Consider the following 18937-nt stretch of genomic DNA (forward strand, 5'->3'; position numbering starts at 1 on the left):
GACTTCTTAATTGGGATACTTTATGGTAAGAAAATAAAACATTCCCTTTACCCCCAAAATCAATAACAGATTATCGTGAAGGTCATGCATAGAAGCATTCATACATGCACATTTGGAAATGTCTCATAACAGGTCATGCAAATGTCAAATAAAAAATGTCCTATCTTCCCTCATTCAAAAACTGTCCTATCTTCTCTCATTGAAAAGTCATTATCTTATCAACTGTTTTTTCTGTTTAAATTAGGTCAATCTTCACAGTCAAGGTTGCTGAGTCACAAATTAGTGCATATTTGAAAGGTCTTGTCAGAGGTAATGTACATGATAAACATGAGAGCCTCATTTCTTCTCAATCAAAAGTTTAATGACCAAAAAAGTAAAAAAAAAAAAAAATTTAAGTGTGCCAAAATTGAAAATCAAGGTTACAAGTCAAAAGTCAAAGTAATGATAGTATATTTGAAACATTTTTGTCACCGGTAATGTAACAATGAAATATGTAAGCCCTATATATTCTCAACCAAAAGTTGTGATCAAGGTTTATTTTTTTATTACAGACTACAGACAGAAAACGACATTGAATGTCCCTTTACTTTTGCAAAAGGAGGGGATAGTTATATGTCACATGATACACATTTTAACAAATATTCCAATTGTTCTATTTCAAAAAGTGATCACCACAAACTTTATAGACTGTACATGTATACATCCATTCCACACACTTGACAGGTCTCTAATAAGTTTTTTAAAAAATCAAAACAAACAATATTTTCAACGAAAAAAAAAAGTATAATATGTGGCAGTCAGTCAAATTTGGTTACCTGAGAAAGCTTAGTTGGTAAAGCACCTTACAAGCATACTTGCCAACCTCCAGCATGTAAAAATCTGGTCATGACCAGATTTGGAAAGTAAAATATCTGGTCATAGCGCGTAACGGCATTCACGACATACTTAACAAGACTAATATATATATACCGTAGATCACCTAATTTTCGCGACACCTTATTTTCACAAGATAGTCATTGGCTTCTTATTAGCGAGACAAAATTTTCACGAATCGTGGTCATTAAGAAATTCCATGATATGCGAGAATGAAATTTTGGCTGGCATACTGTCTTGCGTAATTATGCGAAAATAAAGTTCTCGCGAATAAAAAGTGATTTACAGTATACTGATATATATGTATAACATGTATAAGTACAGCAAAACTCGTTTAGTACGAACACGGTTATAGCGAATTCACGGTTATAAAGAAATAATTTTGGATCCCCTGCTACATAAATTTATCAAATTCCTTATATGGATATAGCGAATTACGGATATAGCGAAGTAATTTCATAGGTCCCCTTGACTTCGTTATAACCGAGTTTTACTGTATTTGTGTATTGAGAATTCTTTAATAAAAAAGGCTTTAACTTACAATGACAAAAAATTCATAAATATTTTGATTATGAAATTACATGTTAAAAAGAGCATTGAGGGTTTCATATTTCAGTATTGACCTTAATTAGTTGGCTTTTTTTTTTTTTAAAAAAAAAGGTCTTTTCAGTTTCTGTTGAAATTTGAATTTAAACTATTCAAATTTTGGCTTTGAAGTAAATTTTTTCCTCTCTCTTAATTATCTAATGGAATATGCATTAAATATGCAGTTAGGGCTACACTGTCTTCGATAACTTTATTTTATCTAATAAAAGTTGTTTTCCAAGATTCCTTGAAATGTACATAAACTGATAAAGATCGACCGTTTCTCTTTTCCTTGGTTTATTCTGAGACATGTCTCTGATTCAGTTTGTTACTGCTGGCCCTGATAATGATCTAGTTCTATCGGAAGCCATTTTAAATTGACTTCAACATTGATTTGTCAAAACAACACCCAGTTAATTGTTTACACCTGCACTGATAATTAATCCATCGGCATTGTTTACATATAAGATCTAAGCTTGGGTTGTAACTGGAAGTAAAAAGTGCAACCTAATTTACGAACCAAATCCGGAAATCTGGAGATTTTCGGGTTGTTCGTCAAATTTCGGGTGAAAAGCATGACCCACCGGGTCATAAAAAATATTCGGGTTATGGGTTGAAAAATCGGGTGTGACTCGACGAAATCAGGTGAGTTGGCAACTATGCTTACAAGTGTTTCAGAGTTCATATGGGCATATCAATATGGTGAAGATAAAAATTTTTAAAAATACTTTTAAATATTAATTTACAGTATCAAATGTTATATTCACCAAAACTCCAGTGTTAAAACATGTTGACTTTGAACTTTTGCCAACTATTTATGCACAAGGTAAAAAGAAATTATGTTTATACAGAGAGCTTTAAAATTTAAACAAGCAATTCAATTTGCATACCTTGGTACGATTGATTATTTAAGCCTAACAAATTTGGACTATAAAAAAATGGTTTCTACTTGAATCTGCACATATATATTCATACAGAGAAAGAAGTGCAATACTATCAAATAAAGTATCAATAAGATAAAAACACTGATGCCCCCCTATGGCAGCTTATGACAAAGGTTTAAGTTTCTTAAATGCAAGTCAAAATTCAAGGTTAAGTTCAAAAGGTCAAAATTGTTGGCATCCACAGAAAGGTCTGATCACAAGAAATATACCTGACATGTGAAATATGCCCTAGTACTAATTGTTCAAAAATTATGGCCAAGGTTAAAGCTTTTAAAAAGTGGTTCAAACTCTAACGTCAAGGTCAAAAGTATTATATCCATTGAAATGTCTTGTCACAATGAATAACCATGTAAAGTATGAAAGCCCTAGCACTAACTGTTCAAAAGTTATAGCCAACGTTAAAGTTTGAAATTTTTTTTGTAAAAGTGGATCAAACTCCAAGGTCAAGAGATCAAATTTGGTTGTATCCACAGACAGGTCTTGACACAAGGAAAACACCTGTATAATATGAAAGCCATAGCCTCACCCATTCAAAAGTTATGGGTAAAGTTAAGTTTTTACGGACAAACAAACAAACAGACAGACTGACAGGGCAAAAACTAACCAGAAGTCTCTGTCGAGACTGAAGCTCTACTGGTTTGTACTTATAGCAAAGGAAGAGAAAACTACTTAAGCAGTTAGAAATTGAAACTTTTCAACAGCAATAAATAGAATAATGATCCTTGATTAAGTCTCTTTATGTTCTTAGTGTAGTCTACTTGCATGCCACATTATATTATAACCAGACTAAAACTGTTATTTGGAGTAGCATTTTGAGAGTATTTAACAGAAATTTCTATTTTTAGTAACCACGGCAACACCGTTCATCGAAATCAAAAACCGATACACAGAATTATGTATCTTAGTGTAGTCTACTTGTGTGCCAAGTTATATTGAAATCAGACCAAAACTGTAGGAGGAGTAGCACTTTGAAAGAATTTCACAGAAATTTCTATTTTTAGTAACCACGGCAACACCGTTCATCAAAATCAAAAACAGATATACAGAATTATGTATCTTAGTGTAGTCTACTTGTGTGCCAAGTTATACTGAAATCAGACCAAAACTGTAGAAGGAGTAGCATTTTAAAGGAATTTCACAGAAAATTCTTTTTTTAGTAACCACGGCAACACCGTTCATCGAAATCAAAAACTGATACACAGAATTATGTATCTTAGTATAGTCTACTTGTGTGCCAAGTTATATTGAAATCAGACCAAAACTGTAGGAGGAGTAGCATTTTGAAAGAATTTCACAGAAATTTCTATTTTTAGTAACCACGGCAACACCGTTCATCGAAATCAAAAACTGATACACAGAATTATGTATCTTAGTGTAGTCTACTTGTGTGCCAAGATATACTGAAATCAGACCAAAACTGTAGGAGGAGTAGCATTTTGAAAGAATTTCACAGAAATTTCTATTTTTAGTAACCACGGCAACACCGTTCATCGAAATCAAAAACCGATACACAGAATTATGTATCTTAGTGTAGTCTACTTGTGTGCCAAGTTATATTGAAATCAGACCAAAACTGTAGGAGGAGTAGCATTTTGAAAAATTGTTTACAGACAGACAGACAGACAGACAGACAGACGGACGGACGCATTACTATCGCATAAGCTCTTCTGGTCTCTGACCAGTAGAGCTAAAAACCCCCTAATCTTCAATTATGGGTACATAAAAAATGTTTTCTAAATTTAAACAAACTACTACAGTATAGTACATATCATTAATGTGAGTATTTAACATGTTAAAGAAGACAAAATATTTAACTATAAAAATAAAATTTAAGTCACAAAGGTTTAGCAAAATCTTGGTTCAATAGCAAATCCCTTTAAATAGTCTTATAAAAATACAACACAGTGTGTTGAACACATTTATAAGTTAAATGACTTACAGAAAAGTATATATGGTTATTTGTGAGCTCACATTTTCACTAGTATTGTATTCCTAAGCTACTAATTGTTGGAACTTCTTTTTCAAGCATTATACATTAAATGAAGTTTAATCCTTGTATCTGATAATATAATTAAATTTAGATGAAACTTCTTATAGATCTGCACCCATAATGTATAATGCAGCAGCATGTGTCTGAGCCTATCTTATTTAAACATCTAATTTTAATTAAACTGTGTAGATGAACACATAGAATGGTACTGCTCATCTAATTTAACAAGCACAGAGGGAAAAAATTCTTTCTGATTAGACTGGTCTTTAGATTGTATGTAGTACAAAACAAACTGTTAAGCAGGAGTGAAGATAGATGTCAGTATTCACAGTGAAGATAGATGTCAGTATTTAAAGTGAAACAGATAACACAGGTGACAGATTAGACAGTTTTTACTGTAGTTACCTGCATTGGTCGCTCCTTGGCCTTCAGTGGGGCCAGTGGGGCCAGGTGGCCCAGGTTGATTTGATGCCATTTTTGTTATGATTTTCTCTCAGTTGCAGCTTACAACTGAAATATCAAAGATAGCTATATTCAATTTTACTTCACAAGCATCTTTAAACACTGACAAATTAAGGCTATAAAACTTTTCATAGTGTTTGCTCAACAAACCATTTTAACTTTTTTATTAAGATTCTGTATATATACATGATGTACTGTGGTTTCATCAATATTCGTTGAGCACCAATTTTCGTGGATTTCGTTGTTGAGCCGATCCACGAATTTAAATGTTCATTGAATTACGAAATATGACATACATTTGTATAGGCAATGCTTTTGTCCACAAAATTACGTATCCTCGAAAATGTCTGTTTTACAAAATCCACGAAAATTGATGAAACCACAGTATACAGTTTTACTTTGATACTTTTACCAGTATTGTCCAATTTAATTAAAGTGATGTATTGTCATATCATCGTTTCATACACCCTAATTGACTGAAGAATTAATTTAAATCATTTTGTACAGAGAAACATTTAAGGGGGGGGGGGGGGGGGCAGTAGCATAAGAACAGTGTCCTTTTTAACAGATCAACCAACGGTCACGAGATTAAGAGCTAGTCGGGTCACTCAGACCACCTGCAAACAAAGCAAACCAATCTGACTGCCACATTCCTCCCTCCTTAAAAGTCTTTGGCCCCTGAAGACAAAGACACCAACCCTGGCTCTTCCCTGGTAGGTCTTTCACTCTTTTACCTGTCACTTCCAGGGCATGGCACTAAATGTAACGGGGGAGGAGGAAAATGTGACAAGCCAGACCTTTTTTTTAACCTTGGTCGCCTGTTTCTCGTAAGGTGACTGAGCTACCCAGGCTAATATCCAAGGAGTAAACCATTACATGTACCAGAGAGTATTTTATACAACATTTTGTGAGGAAAGGAAAATCACTTTATTCAATAAATAACTGTATTACACTGTAGAAAATGTAATTAAAAAGTCTTTTATCCTGCAACTACCCCTTGATTGACCTACATGTAATAATGGTAACCTAATAAACTAAAGCTTTATTTGGCCAATGTCCCAATAAAGTCTTGTGTATGTATTCTGATGTTCTAAAAGCATTGTGATGTCACATACATTGCAATGTTTACACAATGGCATCTTAGTTCCTCTGCAGAGATGTGTCAAAAATGGGTTGCATATAGTTCATTTTGTAGGTCAGATGTAATTATATTTTGCAGTCAGGGCCGGGGTGTGATGGAAATCCGTCATTTTTAAAATGACGATTTTTCGTCATAAAATAAAATTTTTATTATGACTAAAACTCGTTATAAAACAGTCATAAAAATTTAGAATGTTTCTAGAATACCAAGTTACCTCTCTTAGAAAAAATTTTAGATCCACCAACCGTAAAAAGGACAAAAAACATCGTAAACAAACTTGATTTCTCTAATACAGTTGACACAATACTGGTTATGTTGACAGTACAAATTTCCTAAACAAAAAAAGAGTAAAAGAGTTATTTGTCAATTTATTTGCATTAAATCATGTAAATAGCAAAGAAGACTAAAATGATTAAAAATAAAAATATTTCGTCTTTTTCAAAATAGAGGGTCTGGGCGCACTGAAATATTTTGCTTGTTTAACGGGGTGCACTACTTTTTTATTGCTTTAACTTTTTGTCAAGACTTTTCTCTACATGTACGTATTCTTCAAGAGGGTATACTAAATGTTTTTATAGGGCTAAAAGCAATGTAAAAATGGTGAATTAGATCTACCAAAATTCAACATTTTACCGCTAAACCATAACTTTCGCCTTCCATGTTGATGTTCTGACGCACGCAGTCTGTAGAAGTCAGTGGCCCAGATGAAAGGAAACTTGCGTAAACAATGCTGTTCAAGCCGGAGATTCAAAAATCGATAATAAACAACTGGTGATAGAGGCATATTGTCAGAAATAAAAATGACGAAAATTCGTTATATTTACAAAAATGACAGAATCACGTAATTTTAAAAGAGACGACAATCTGTCATTTTTAGAAATTACGGATTTCCCTCACACCCTTGACTGTTTTGGAGGATAAACAAAATACATGGTTATTTTCTTGAAATACAGGCAATATTTGGGTTGAAAACGTGATGGAGGGCTAGGCAACCCTCACCCTCTATCACGTTTTCTTACCCCCAACACAAATATCGCTTATATTTCTAGACAGTAACCATGCATGTATTTTAAATAATTCAGCTCTTCACTCTATCTGCTCTTTCAACATGATCAAATATGAATTCTTTTTTTTTTTTCAAATTCATAGCTGTCTCGTACATAGTATTGAAAATATTTTCCTCTGTTATAGCAACTACAGATATTTTTATTTATCAATACTTTACCAGTAACAAATATTTGCCAGTATCGAATATTTTTTATATGTAAATATTCTAGAAAAACATAGTTACGGGTTTTTAAAATCTTACTAGGTTAATACAGTAAGAGGATGAATATTCTACCACTGTGCTGTGTTTTTGTAATATCTGCATGATTATTTCCCACAAGTATTTACAATTTGAACCGATGACCCAGATTTTAACACGCTCAAGTGCAAGTCTAAGAAAACGAAAGTGTGTCGACAAATGCATCTAGTAAATAAAAATTTTGATATGTTGTCGACCCAGATTGAGTATGTAATCAATATTTAGGATAAATACAAAAAGAGAGAATATTAAATTCAACAAAAATTTACTTTTGAATGAAATTTAACATCTAAACTTACCACGTGTTGTTTTCTTAGTTACAAATTTTGGAAGAACGAAAAATGCCGTTTTACGGGATGCAAAAACAAAAAAAGCTGACAGGGGTGAAAATACTATGAAAACGATTTACCAGCCAAAATATTCCATGAAAATTATGATTCAGAGATGATTGAATTAATTATAATAACGCATGTCTCTAAAAGTTTCTCATAAAATGCAACGTTTTTCATATTGTTTAGTTTTACCGGTTTCATTTATTAAGTCAGCAACGAAAGAGGGCACCTGATTCTATACTGAAAAATCGATTCGAAAGTAGGAAAAAAGGGGGGTGTTATTTTTGACAGCTCTGTCCCTGTACCGATTATATTTTGGAAATTTTGTTCTTCTTGTTTGCATGTGTGTAGAGCTTAGAAATACAAATTAAACAACAACAAAGAAAATTTCGAAATTTATTCAAAGATATGGGTTGTATTTAATATGTAACTAGAAACCGATTTGTTACTGGTAAAATGACTGTACTGATATAAAAATGTGTTCTTGAAAATGATCTTTTTCATTTTCTAGATTAACTGTGTGAAGGCGCGGATCCTCCATCAAATCGAAAGTATGTTACATTTGGGTAAATTCTATCAATAATTATTCCCATATAAATATTTTGATTGAAAAAATATCTGGATAACTACTAAGCTTTTTGGTGTTAATTATCAGTGGGTAAAAAATGACAAAAATTGTTGTCCAACTACATGGCAATACTTGGATTTCCAATCGAAAACGAAAGTAGAATAATATTGCTCCTTCCTAGGCTAGCCACTTGTTACGAATACAAGTGTGCGAGAATATAACTGCCCCCATTGTTTGTCGTTACCTGATAGTTCAAATTCATATTTCTTTCACATCTGTCATTTCATCTAGCTACAAAAAGTTGAAAAACTTTAATAAAGTGTCCAGCGGAGACAGCCGTCCATCAGCAGAGCTGATAAGCAAGTCACATGTCATCTGTCAGCCAATTAAAGGCGATATTTAGAAACGAAAGTAATTTTCGCGGAAACTTTTCAACTTGATTGGCGGATCCAGAGGAGGGATTCGGGTATTGAACCTCCACATATTTTTCACCACGTGAAGAGAGATGAAAATATGTTTTCTAGAATATCCATATCTTTATAAGCCATGAGGATTTTAAATGAATAAATTCTTTGTGAGATAGAATTTATTTTCATATTGTTTATTAACTAAGATCTCACTTATTCATTTTATTCTCAAAGGCATAATAGCTAGCCTATATTCCCTTTTCTATATTTTTTTTTCCTCACTAAGTCTTTATACACTCAACCAACACTTCTTTCCTAACATAACTTTCTCGATTTATAATGTTCCCCGAAAGACTGGTTGCCCCCCCCCCCCCTTTAACCTATTTTTATCACACTGTCACTGTGTTCTACAACCACATTGGTGTCCAATTCTCTAAGTATATATACTATTTAGTTAATTTGATTTTGGTAGACACACGATAGCCCCGTTTCTGAGTAACTGATAGTTGACCCTTTTCAAAGGCAAAATTTAATGACTTTACCACAAAGTGACCCAAGACTTTCCTAACAAAATAAGTTCTGTGGTAATTCTATCACTAGTCACAGGACTATACTGGGTCATTCATTCTTTGCTCTAAAAGTTATCTCTCATTCTTTTTTCACATTTTCTTTCAAACACAGCATGTGAGCTTAATAATCTCTTTTCCATTCTCTTGTCCTGGATTCTGTACTGTATTTTTATATTTATACATATAATACTGTCTTATTAAAGTAGGTTCACCTTTTCCCTTCTCTTTCTTGGCTCTATCTACTAACTCTAGGTTGGATCCATCAACCCTTTTAGTAGATGCAGAATGGTTTTATAAAACCATAACGCTCCAGTTCTGCAGCTACCTTTTAGTACACATGCATGTAACTTCCTCTTCCTTGAGATCTGTATAACTTTTATAATACCCCCTGCTTGAAAAATTCTTACGAAAACCCATTTTCGTTGGTTAAAGATTAAATAAATTTTTCGCGATATAGCGCGAAACTTAAGAGAATCTCTAAAACTTTCGCTTTATTACGCGAAATTTTCGCGATATAACGCGAAAGTTACGCGTTCATTCGCGAACGTTATGTACGCGTTTATTCGCAAAAGTTACTCGTTATACAACGAAAAATGTATTTTTTAACTACGGAAAATGAGCCCAATTGGCTTTCGTAAATTCAGGAAGGGTCATGAAACAATTTTTTTTTTAATTTTTACGAAGTACAGAAAGATTCCACAATCTGTCCAACATTTTCACTTTCTGTTTTTTGTTTTGTTTTAATGTCTGTCAGCAAACTACTAAGGTCCGGATTATCAAGCAAGTCTTGTGTGAATAGAAATTCCAGTGTGATAGGTGTGTCTTCCGTCTCTTCTCCTGAACCTGACATCAAGTGCATGATCAACTTTCCATCAGTCTCCTCTTCTATTTTCTTTGCTCTTCGCTTCCAATCTTCGATGTCACCGGATAGTTTAGTTACTTTTGTCAAAAACATGAATTCTTTCCTTTTGAAATTATGACTGATGAAAGATTTCAACCATCTTTTTTACACTTTCATCTGAAGAATCAAAAAAGTTAACCAAACTTCTATTATTTATAATGATCCTGGTCCCATTTGGACTTCTTCCGGATTTCATCGTCGATGAATTTCTGCACTGCTTCATGACATAGAAAATCCTTAATTAACAGTTTTTTCGAACACAGATTTATAAGTACAAATTGTCTTTATGGGTACCATTGGTTTTTTGAACTTTTTTCGTATGAAATGTTTCTTTTTCGACATCCTTTTTATTGACAATGAGCATTTATGAGAAACCATGGTGATCTGTGTTTATGTTTTGACATTTGGAAATTAAGTCCTCCTTTGTTACTAGTATGTGTTCTCCATTAAAACATTTCCATATACGACTCTTATTAAAAGAAAGGTCCACAAATCCAATATCTATCTCCCGATTAGATTCTGTGTCACAAAATGTTGAGTATATGCATGTGTTTAATTTCTGAATTTTTGAAATTATTGCTTTGCCATCTCTACAAGACAGACTTGGTGACCATTTTGTGGTTTGGACATTGCCATGGTTTTCGAAATTATCAACATCTCGTTGGACAGAAAATCTTGTTATGCGTTCGAGTGTGTGATTATTAGATTGATTAATATTGTTTAACGTCTCTCTAGAGAATTTTTTACTTAATGGAGACGGAGACGCCACCGATCGAGAGGTGCAAATTTTTCCCTGTATATTCGGCACTTAAGGCCATTGAGCAGGGAGGGGTCTTTTTCGTGCCAGCACCTTCTGCGACACGGGGACCCCGGTTTATACGGTCTCCACTAGTTAGAATAATCTAACTTTTTCTCGGGACAAGCCTTTACCAGGGTCCGTAGGACATTTGTCATTTTAACGATAGAACGTACATTCTATCTACACAGGTCTCCACTTCCCACAGTGGGATTCGAACCCGCAACGTAACGATTCTAAGAATCAAAAGAGCAACGGAATTTGAAGCGAGGGGGGTCTAAAGCCCAAGTCACACTGTCACGATTTTAGATCACGGTAAGCTACGATTTAGGGATCCGTGAAAATTCTTAGACATCCGCAGTCAGTCCGTTATTATTACCGTGGTGAGTCCTGTTAACTCGGATTACTCCTGAACGATCCGTAAACTGCTACGACTGTTTTGAACTGTTCAAAACAGTCGTGGAAAACCGCGATGCAACTTCACTTCTTGTATATCGTAGTTACCCCGTATTATATGCCTACCATCACCGTGTGACCACCGTATAGACTTTCGTGATGTATCGGAGTTATCCGTGACACGTAAGACTACGCCTACTCAAGGATTTCGACGACTGCAGCAGGGAAAATATACGAATATACAAGATAATCCGTAACTAACCGTAAACCCCGCACATTTTGTCTTGGTTGTAGTAAGAAAGCGACAAGAAAACAATACAGAAACTCACGAATAAAGGTGGCGAATCGTTTTTTCTTACATTGTAATTAAGGCAGCAGTAAGGGTTTTGACGTCTTATCACGTATTTTTTCGGGAATTTTCCGGTTGAATACGATAGCTTACAATCTTTCAGTTATTTATTTCACATTTTTGCTTGTCATTGTTATCTGTTGTCCATGGCTGTACACATGACCAAGAGCACAGGATTCGGCGTTTAAATCTGCACCTAGCTGTAGTTGAACTATACATTGTTGTGACACATATTTTCTATACGAGGGAAGACGGAAGGAGGAAAAGAAAGTAGAAAACAGATTGGGTATGATGAGTTAAAACTGTTAAAACCTTACTGATGGCTGTCAATCCATATGCATTGTATCGTTGCGCTTTAATTGATGACAAACTTGAGGCAGTTACTATGAAAGGATTCCCAGCAACACATTCAATCCCAGCTTATGAAAATAAAAAGGTCTCACTTTGTATCTTCAGATGACCTTATTGCCTTTTTCGTTATTTTCCGATCAAATCAAGGAGCACACGGCGGGTGTGACCGGTCCCTGGGGGCTGCTCACTCCACCTTGGCACCTGATCCCACCTCTGATATTTTAGAGGTCTGTGTTTGCTTTTCTCTCGGTTATTATGTTTGAATGGAATTTTGAGATTTAAAATTGCACATTATCTCCATATCTTTCATCCGTAACATCATTTCTAGATTCTTGAGAGATTACCAAATTTTGGATTAGGCAAATGATACTTAGTGGTAGTAACCGCCTTCCGCTGGACCTCCAGTTAAATCTAAACCGAGTACGTATCAGGATCCTAGCTACTACACTCAATTACAGGAAGAGTGTCTTGGCAACACAATTAATTCTGAATAAATCACAAAAAATATTGAATGAAAACACATTGTAAATGATTTTTATTGTAAAAGTGAATACCGTATACTAAAATGTTAATTATAGAATATAAATATAGAAATATTAAATAAATTTCCATAGCTTTTAACACATCTGCACTACAATGTATTTTTTATGTCAATCAAAGATTAATAAGTGCAATTTTGTTTTACATTTCTTTTAAATTAAAGATAAGGTTTAAAAAAAACAATCTTTTTAAAATTCGTTTTTCTTTTTAATTTTTTTTAAAGTCTAGGAAAACGAACTATTAAAATGCTCTAAAAGAAATATTGCACAGCAATGCATCTCATTGTGATTGCTTCACGTACCGTCTACTTAAATCGTACATGATCTGTTTTTATAAAATTCAACATTACAAGAAATACGACTTTTCCTGTTTGATAGATGAGTCAACAGTTTGAATCTCAATCAAACAAAGCGCCCAATTACCCCGTATGACAACCAAAGGCGCTGTTCTGTACTTCTTTGCCATTTAGCAGTACCTGTTTAGTGAGATAAACTCACATTACATTGTAGGCCCAATCTTAACATGCGACATTGCTAAAGAGTGAGTTACTCTTATATAGTATACAAGCCTGTTATCCCTTTATTTTGCCTGAACATTTGCATAATCGTTTTGTCTACGTTGTTCAAAGGGGCATAATTTGATTATCAAACTTTGTAAGAAACTTGCATTATGCAAATTTTGCAACATACATTCGGCCACAAGAGAAAATTGTATATAAAGGGTAACTTTGGAGGGTGGATGGTGGGGAATGTTTCTAAAGCATTGACTAGTAAAATATTTGTGCTTGTTGAAATACAAGTATACCTGCACCATAATGCACTCTGCTGCAATGCAGTGCAACACATTGTGGTGCCTGGCAAGTTATCCAATCAAAATCAACTTAGTCAATTTGTTGTAATAAAATGAATTGAAAGTATGATTATAAACTCTTTATTTAGTGTATTGAAAGGAAATTAAGAAAAGTGTAATGAAATATTTCATTCAAATTTAACTAATATATGACTATTTCTCTTTCCTGCAAATCAAGGAATTATGTCGAAGGACTCTTTCGACAAAGTTATATGCATTGATAATTTTATTATCAAATGACTAGTTTGGATATGCGCAAAAAAAATTCCTTTTATTTTCTTATTCAATTAATGCTTTAAATATCTTTTATTTAAAAAAACAAACTAGATGAAATAGTTTAATATTAACATTTAATTGATATGTGACTGTTATCTTTCATACAAATCTCAATAAATACTCCAGCACTTACGTGTATGTCGAAGGACTCTTTTGATAAAGTTACATATTGATAATTTTTTATCGAACGACTAGTTTGAGTATGCGCAAAAAATCCTTAAATTTTCTTCTCAATTAATGCTTTGAATATCTTTAAAAAAAAATGGATGAAATATTTTATTTACATTTAATTAACATTTGACTGTTCTTTTCAATACAAATCTCAACAATCCAGCACTTATGTGTATGTTGGAGGACTCTTTCGATAAAGCTACTTAGTGATAATTTTTTATCGAGCGACTAGTTTGGGTAAGCGAAAAATATTTGAAAGAAATGAACTCCTATGTGACTATTGAGTCATTTGATTTTTATTTGCACGCCTATTAATGCTTCTTATCTCAAAATTAAGAATTTTCCTACACTTGTTTTACATTTTTTTTAATTAAAGAGAAGGTTGAAAAAAGAACCTTTTTGAATTCGTTTTTCTTTTTAATTTTTTTTAAAGTCTAGGAAAACGAACTATTGAAATGCTCTAACAAAAAATATTGTACAGCAATGCATCTCATTGTGATTGCTTAACGTATTTCTCATACATAACAGTTACCTGAAAATAAGTCAACTTTTATAAGGATTTAAAAAATAAGAACGAGCCAGGTGTATCTTAAAATAAGAAAATGAAATACATCGTCGCAAGCCACGGGTTTTGTGTCCATTCCATTTCCACAAACTTGTGGAAATAGAATGGATCCAAATTGTGGCTTGCGACGATGAATGAAATAGTGACTTTTGATTTCTCAATGATTCCTCTTTTTATGGGTATTTCTGAAAAAAAATTATTGCTGACGTCCATGTACAGAGAACCTTGATAACGATTACATTTTTCCCAATGTCTTTTACTTGCTTAGACGTAACACGTCTTAAAAATCGTGGCATTCTCGTACAAGAGCCGTGGTGTGTTGTAGCATTAACTTGATTGGCCGTAACCGTGGCTTAGCAGGCGCGGATCCTTGAATTGAAGTTTGAGGGGCTGCCAAAAGTAGGCAAGGGGTCTGGGGCCGCCTTGAGGCCCCCAATAGGTGCAGGGCAAAGCCCTGGTGGGGGCCCAGGGGGCGAAGCCCCCGGAAGCTCCTGGATTCTAGAGATTTTGTAGGGTAAAAATGAGGTCTACAAAGTAGACATATTTACATTTTCTAGACGAAACTGTGATTTACGTTAACTTTGACAATTAATTTTAGGGGGGGGGGGCGCGCCGGGTGCGCCCCCCCCCCTAAATCCGCCACTGCTTAGCAATCACTAGTGAGACAGTCGCATTATAAGGTATCACTACGGGATACCGTGGTTGCCCGTAACAGTGTCCTTGGCGTGAATGGCATGGTCCTTAATGAAACCGTGTCCAAACCTTGTTGAACCCTTCAATAATCTTGAAACAACCGCCAAAAAAAACGTATTAGCATTACAATTTCTTACGGTTTATAAAATCGGGGTGATCCGTTGCAATCCGTGTCTATTACCTTGACAGTGTGATGGCATCCTCCATTGTGCTGTTACACGCACAGAGCAAATTAAGCCCATGTGGCTGTTACATCACAATGATCACTGTCTAACCTAAAAGAAAGTAGAATAATAAGATTCGATTTGGTTCTTCCTAGCAACGAGTTACTAACACAATGTGCGAGAATAAAACAACTTCCCAACTTTACCTGATTATTCAATTCACATCTCTTCTGAAGCTGTCATTTCATACATAACTAATATTTCAAACCGTCATCGGAGATGTATGAACAGCTAATTAACCTTTCCATATGGCAACCATAACAAAAGATACCTTTATTGTCCTCTAATAAACCCTTTAAACACACAATAAAAACTGGTTACATTACCTGATTATTGTCCCCCGCTTGAAAAGTGGGGGATATTAATTTGGGTTTGTCCGTCCGTCTTTCTGTCTGTCTGTAACGCTTTCGTTTCCACACGATATCTCAAGAACCCTTTTAGCTTTTGCAATGAAATTTAGCATATCAACTCCCTATGGACTAAAGAAGAACCCTATTGATTTTGAGGTTAAAAGGCCAAAGGTCAAGGTCATGAATGAGCAAATTCTGTCTGTTATACATGTAACACTTTCGTTTCCACACGATATCTCTAGAACCATTTGAGCTATTGCAATGAAATTTTACATAACAACTTCTTGTGGCCTAATGAAGACCCCTATTGATTTTGAGGTCAAAAGGTCAAAGTTCAAGGTCGTAAATTTATACATTCTGTCTGTGTGTAACACAATCATTTCCGGGCGATATTTCAAGAAGATTTTGAGCTTATGCAATGTAATTTTATACCAAAACTCCCTAGGCCTAAGACCTCACTCACCCCTCTCAAAGTGCCCCGCCCCGTTTGTTTTATTAGTAATTACAGTATTACATGTCGCTTTTTTTAGCACAGGGGCATGAGGAGAGTTATTGTGTATAAAAACTGTTTAATAAGGGCTAAATAAATCAAATACTATGGACTGTGTAAAATTTTGACGATACCGAACATGAATACATGTATGTGACTTCATTTCTGCATATTTAGTTGACGTCATGTAAAGTGATTCCGTGGTCTAGTGGTATGTCTCACGCTTCACATGCGAAAGGTGTCTGGATCGAAACTCGGACGATTCTTCCCTTTTTTTTTTAAATTCTTTTTTTTCTTTTTTTTAACTAAATGACAGTATTCAGCATGTGAAATGAAAAATTTATTAGGTTATAAAATCATCATGACAGTGGGATAAATATTCCATATAAAAAGAATCTTCTATACACATAATAAAGAATAAGCAATCAAATCTTTATATGCATATTGACATACATGCATTTTATTTGCTTCAGTATACATGTATACATTTAATAATTCTACAAATTCAGTCAGGGGGATCCGACTTTTTCCCTAAGCGGGGGACACGAATTGTTTAGAAAAAAAAAATATTATTTAGATCGGGATCGACATACAGGTTTTCAAGTACGAAAACGAAAGTACAAAATCCCCTTGTTGCAATAAACATTGGATGTTTCTGAGGTCAAGACGATTATAATGTAACAACATGACAGAGATCTTGAATTTGGGTCTATTCTACCTCGATAAAGCCGTAACACAACTAGGTTATCCCAGAAAAGAGGTGGAGAAGGCTGCAGGCGAGGTGAGGCAGGAGGTCACATCAAAAGCAAAAGAAGTAATGGCCCTGCACGGATCAAGGTTTTTCTTGAGAATCGGCGGCCTGTCCGGTGCAGTCGCAGTATCAATGGCTGCGTATGGAGCTCATGGTATTATTTTACTATCCATTTCATTAGAAAAATGTATTGTTTGTTTGTCGACAGTGTCGTACATTATTTACCATGCATACTTTAATTGTGTGCATATTCAAATTAGGCATCTGATTTCATCATAGAATCGAATATTTTGATATAGTCTATGGCTAATTTAATAGATGGAATGAAATGACAACAGTTTTCAAGACAACTCTACCTCCTAACATACTTAAATCCTACACAAAAATCTGAAAATACTTTTTATCTCGCTTTAAACTGTACCTGTTTAAAGCAAAAATTGTCTTCAGAATTTATTTCAGAATCCATATTTTCATAAAACTTGTCCAAATTTTATTATGCAAAATTTTTTATATTAATTAACATAAAATAAGGACTTTTTTTTAAACCAATAATTCAGTATAACTATGGATAAATATGATGTACACACATGGATCTCACATGGATCCAGGATTATTTTCCAGTATATTGCAGTAGTCTACATCATCTCTAACAAATATCAGACTCGTGACTTTCTGGCCATACAAAAATTATGTAAACATAAGAATTTTTAAGTCATTTTTTTTTAGATACCGGTACATGTCTCTTTGCCATTTTAAGAGGAGTTAATATTTCCCAGAGGGGATTGAGGTAGACCCCTTTTGCCCCTAGCTTCAGCACCCTTGAAATCTGTGAAAACATCTGCCCCTATTGCAGCATTAGCTGTACCTACATATATTTCAAGACTGGTCCAAGAGACTTAACATTTTGTTGCTGGAACAGAAATAAGAAAGGAAATTTTTTAATTTATTATTAAAGTAACAGTGCAAAAAAAGAACTCTACTTGTATATATTTGTCTTTGAATTGATGATTTATATACTTTTATATTTTAATTGAAAGCTTTTAAAGTTGAAGATGAAAAGGGAGAGCAGCTGAAAAAGGTAAGTATTAATAGATAAAAGAAAATGCTAAATGATTTCTTGGCGCTTTTTAAACGTGATAACTTTCTGTGGTTGATAATACATTGACTGTTCACTCTTGTATTATTGAGGCTTGTATATCTACATCAATGTTAGTTTACAAAATAGTAAATGTATATGAAAACATGCTTTCAATGAAATTAACCTCTATTACACATTTTCTTGGCAGGATTTGATTTAAAATATATTGTGAAAAAAAACACTGAGCTACTTTTGTGATTCATCATATTACATTTCTTTGCTTTAGATTTTTGATACTGGGAGCAAGATGCATTTGGTGCATTCTGCAGCACTAGTGTGCTCTCCTCTGTGCAACAGACCATACCTGGTAAGTACTGGTTACTTACTGGGTTCTAGCAGCAGTTGTACACATTTTGTGCACCGGACAGATCCACAAAAACAACAACAGCAAAATATCCTTCAAATATCATTGCAGCTGTATATTTTCTTCAATGCATTATCTAATCACATTGTTTTAATGTTATCACCAGTTCCTAACTGCTTACTGTATATCATAAAAATCATGATTCTGGAAAAAAAAATAATGTATGATAATTTAAAGATTCAGTTCTAATGCACTGTGAACAAGTTAAACATATCATTGATGTTTAAAATATATTAATTACCACAGCTGCAGTATTCTTCAAAATCTAAAGGAAATGTGCAATTTTATTGAACTTTAAAATGATCTTAAACAATAATCTAGATAATTAACCATTCTTTACAGCAACTTACTGTCCAGATAACAATTACTGAATTCCTGTTTTCCTGCAGGAATGTGCATGATAAATTTAAACATTACATTTGTTAATTCCATTTCCTTCTGTTGTAGACTGGCAGTTTGTTGACCCTCGGTATTGTCCTGTTTTCTGGCAGTTGTTACGTCCATGCTTTAACCGGAAACACAAAAATCCGATACGTCACCCCCTATGGAGGATTTG

General features: G+C 34.1%; 2 protein-coding genes across 2 annotated transcripts in view; one reads left to right on the forward strand and one right to left on the reverse strand.

The window, feature by feature from the left end:
- The window catches only part of LOC134265167 (uncharacterized), a 94499-nt gene extending 85928 nt beyond the window's left edge, over nucleotides 1-8571 (reverse strand). Inside the window, exons 1-2 of the transcript XR_009991692.1 lie at nucleotides 8446-8571; nucleotides 4798-4902 (exon numbers count right to left, since the gene is read on the reverse strand). The gene's annotated coding sequence lies outside the window, so the exon portion shown is untranslated. The remainder of the gene's footprint in view (nucleotides 1-4797; nucleotides 4903-8445) is intronic.
- An 8148-nt stretch (nucleotides 8572-16719) lies between these two features.
- Nucleotides 16720-18933, forward strand: LOC134265163 (transmembrane protein 256 homolog; the record flags this gene model as incomplete). The annotated part of the gene is made up of 4 exons (XM_062747414.1): nucleotides 16720-17033; nucleotides 17917-17957; nucleotides 18244-18324; nucleotides 18829-18933. Coding segments are annotated over exons 1-4 (447 nt in total), but the record flags the coding sequence as incomplete, so codon positions are not given.
- Nucleotides 18934-18937: the final 4 nt, after the last annotated feature.

The sequence above is a fragment of the Saccostrea cucullata genome, unplaced genomic scaffold (genome assembly GCF_032062105.1).
Source record: "Saccostrea cucullata isolate Sc308-1 unplaced genomic scaffold, CSIRO_AGI_Scuc_v1 ctg693, whole genome shotgun sequence".
Classification (NCBI taxonomy): domain Eukaryota; kingdom Metazoa; phylum Mollusca; class Bivalvia; order Ostreida; family Ostreidae; genus Saccostrea; species Saccostrea cuccullata.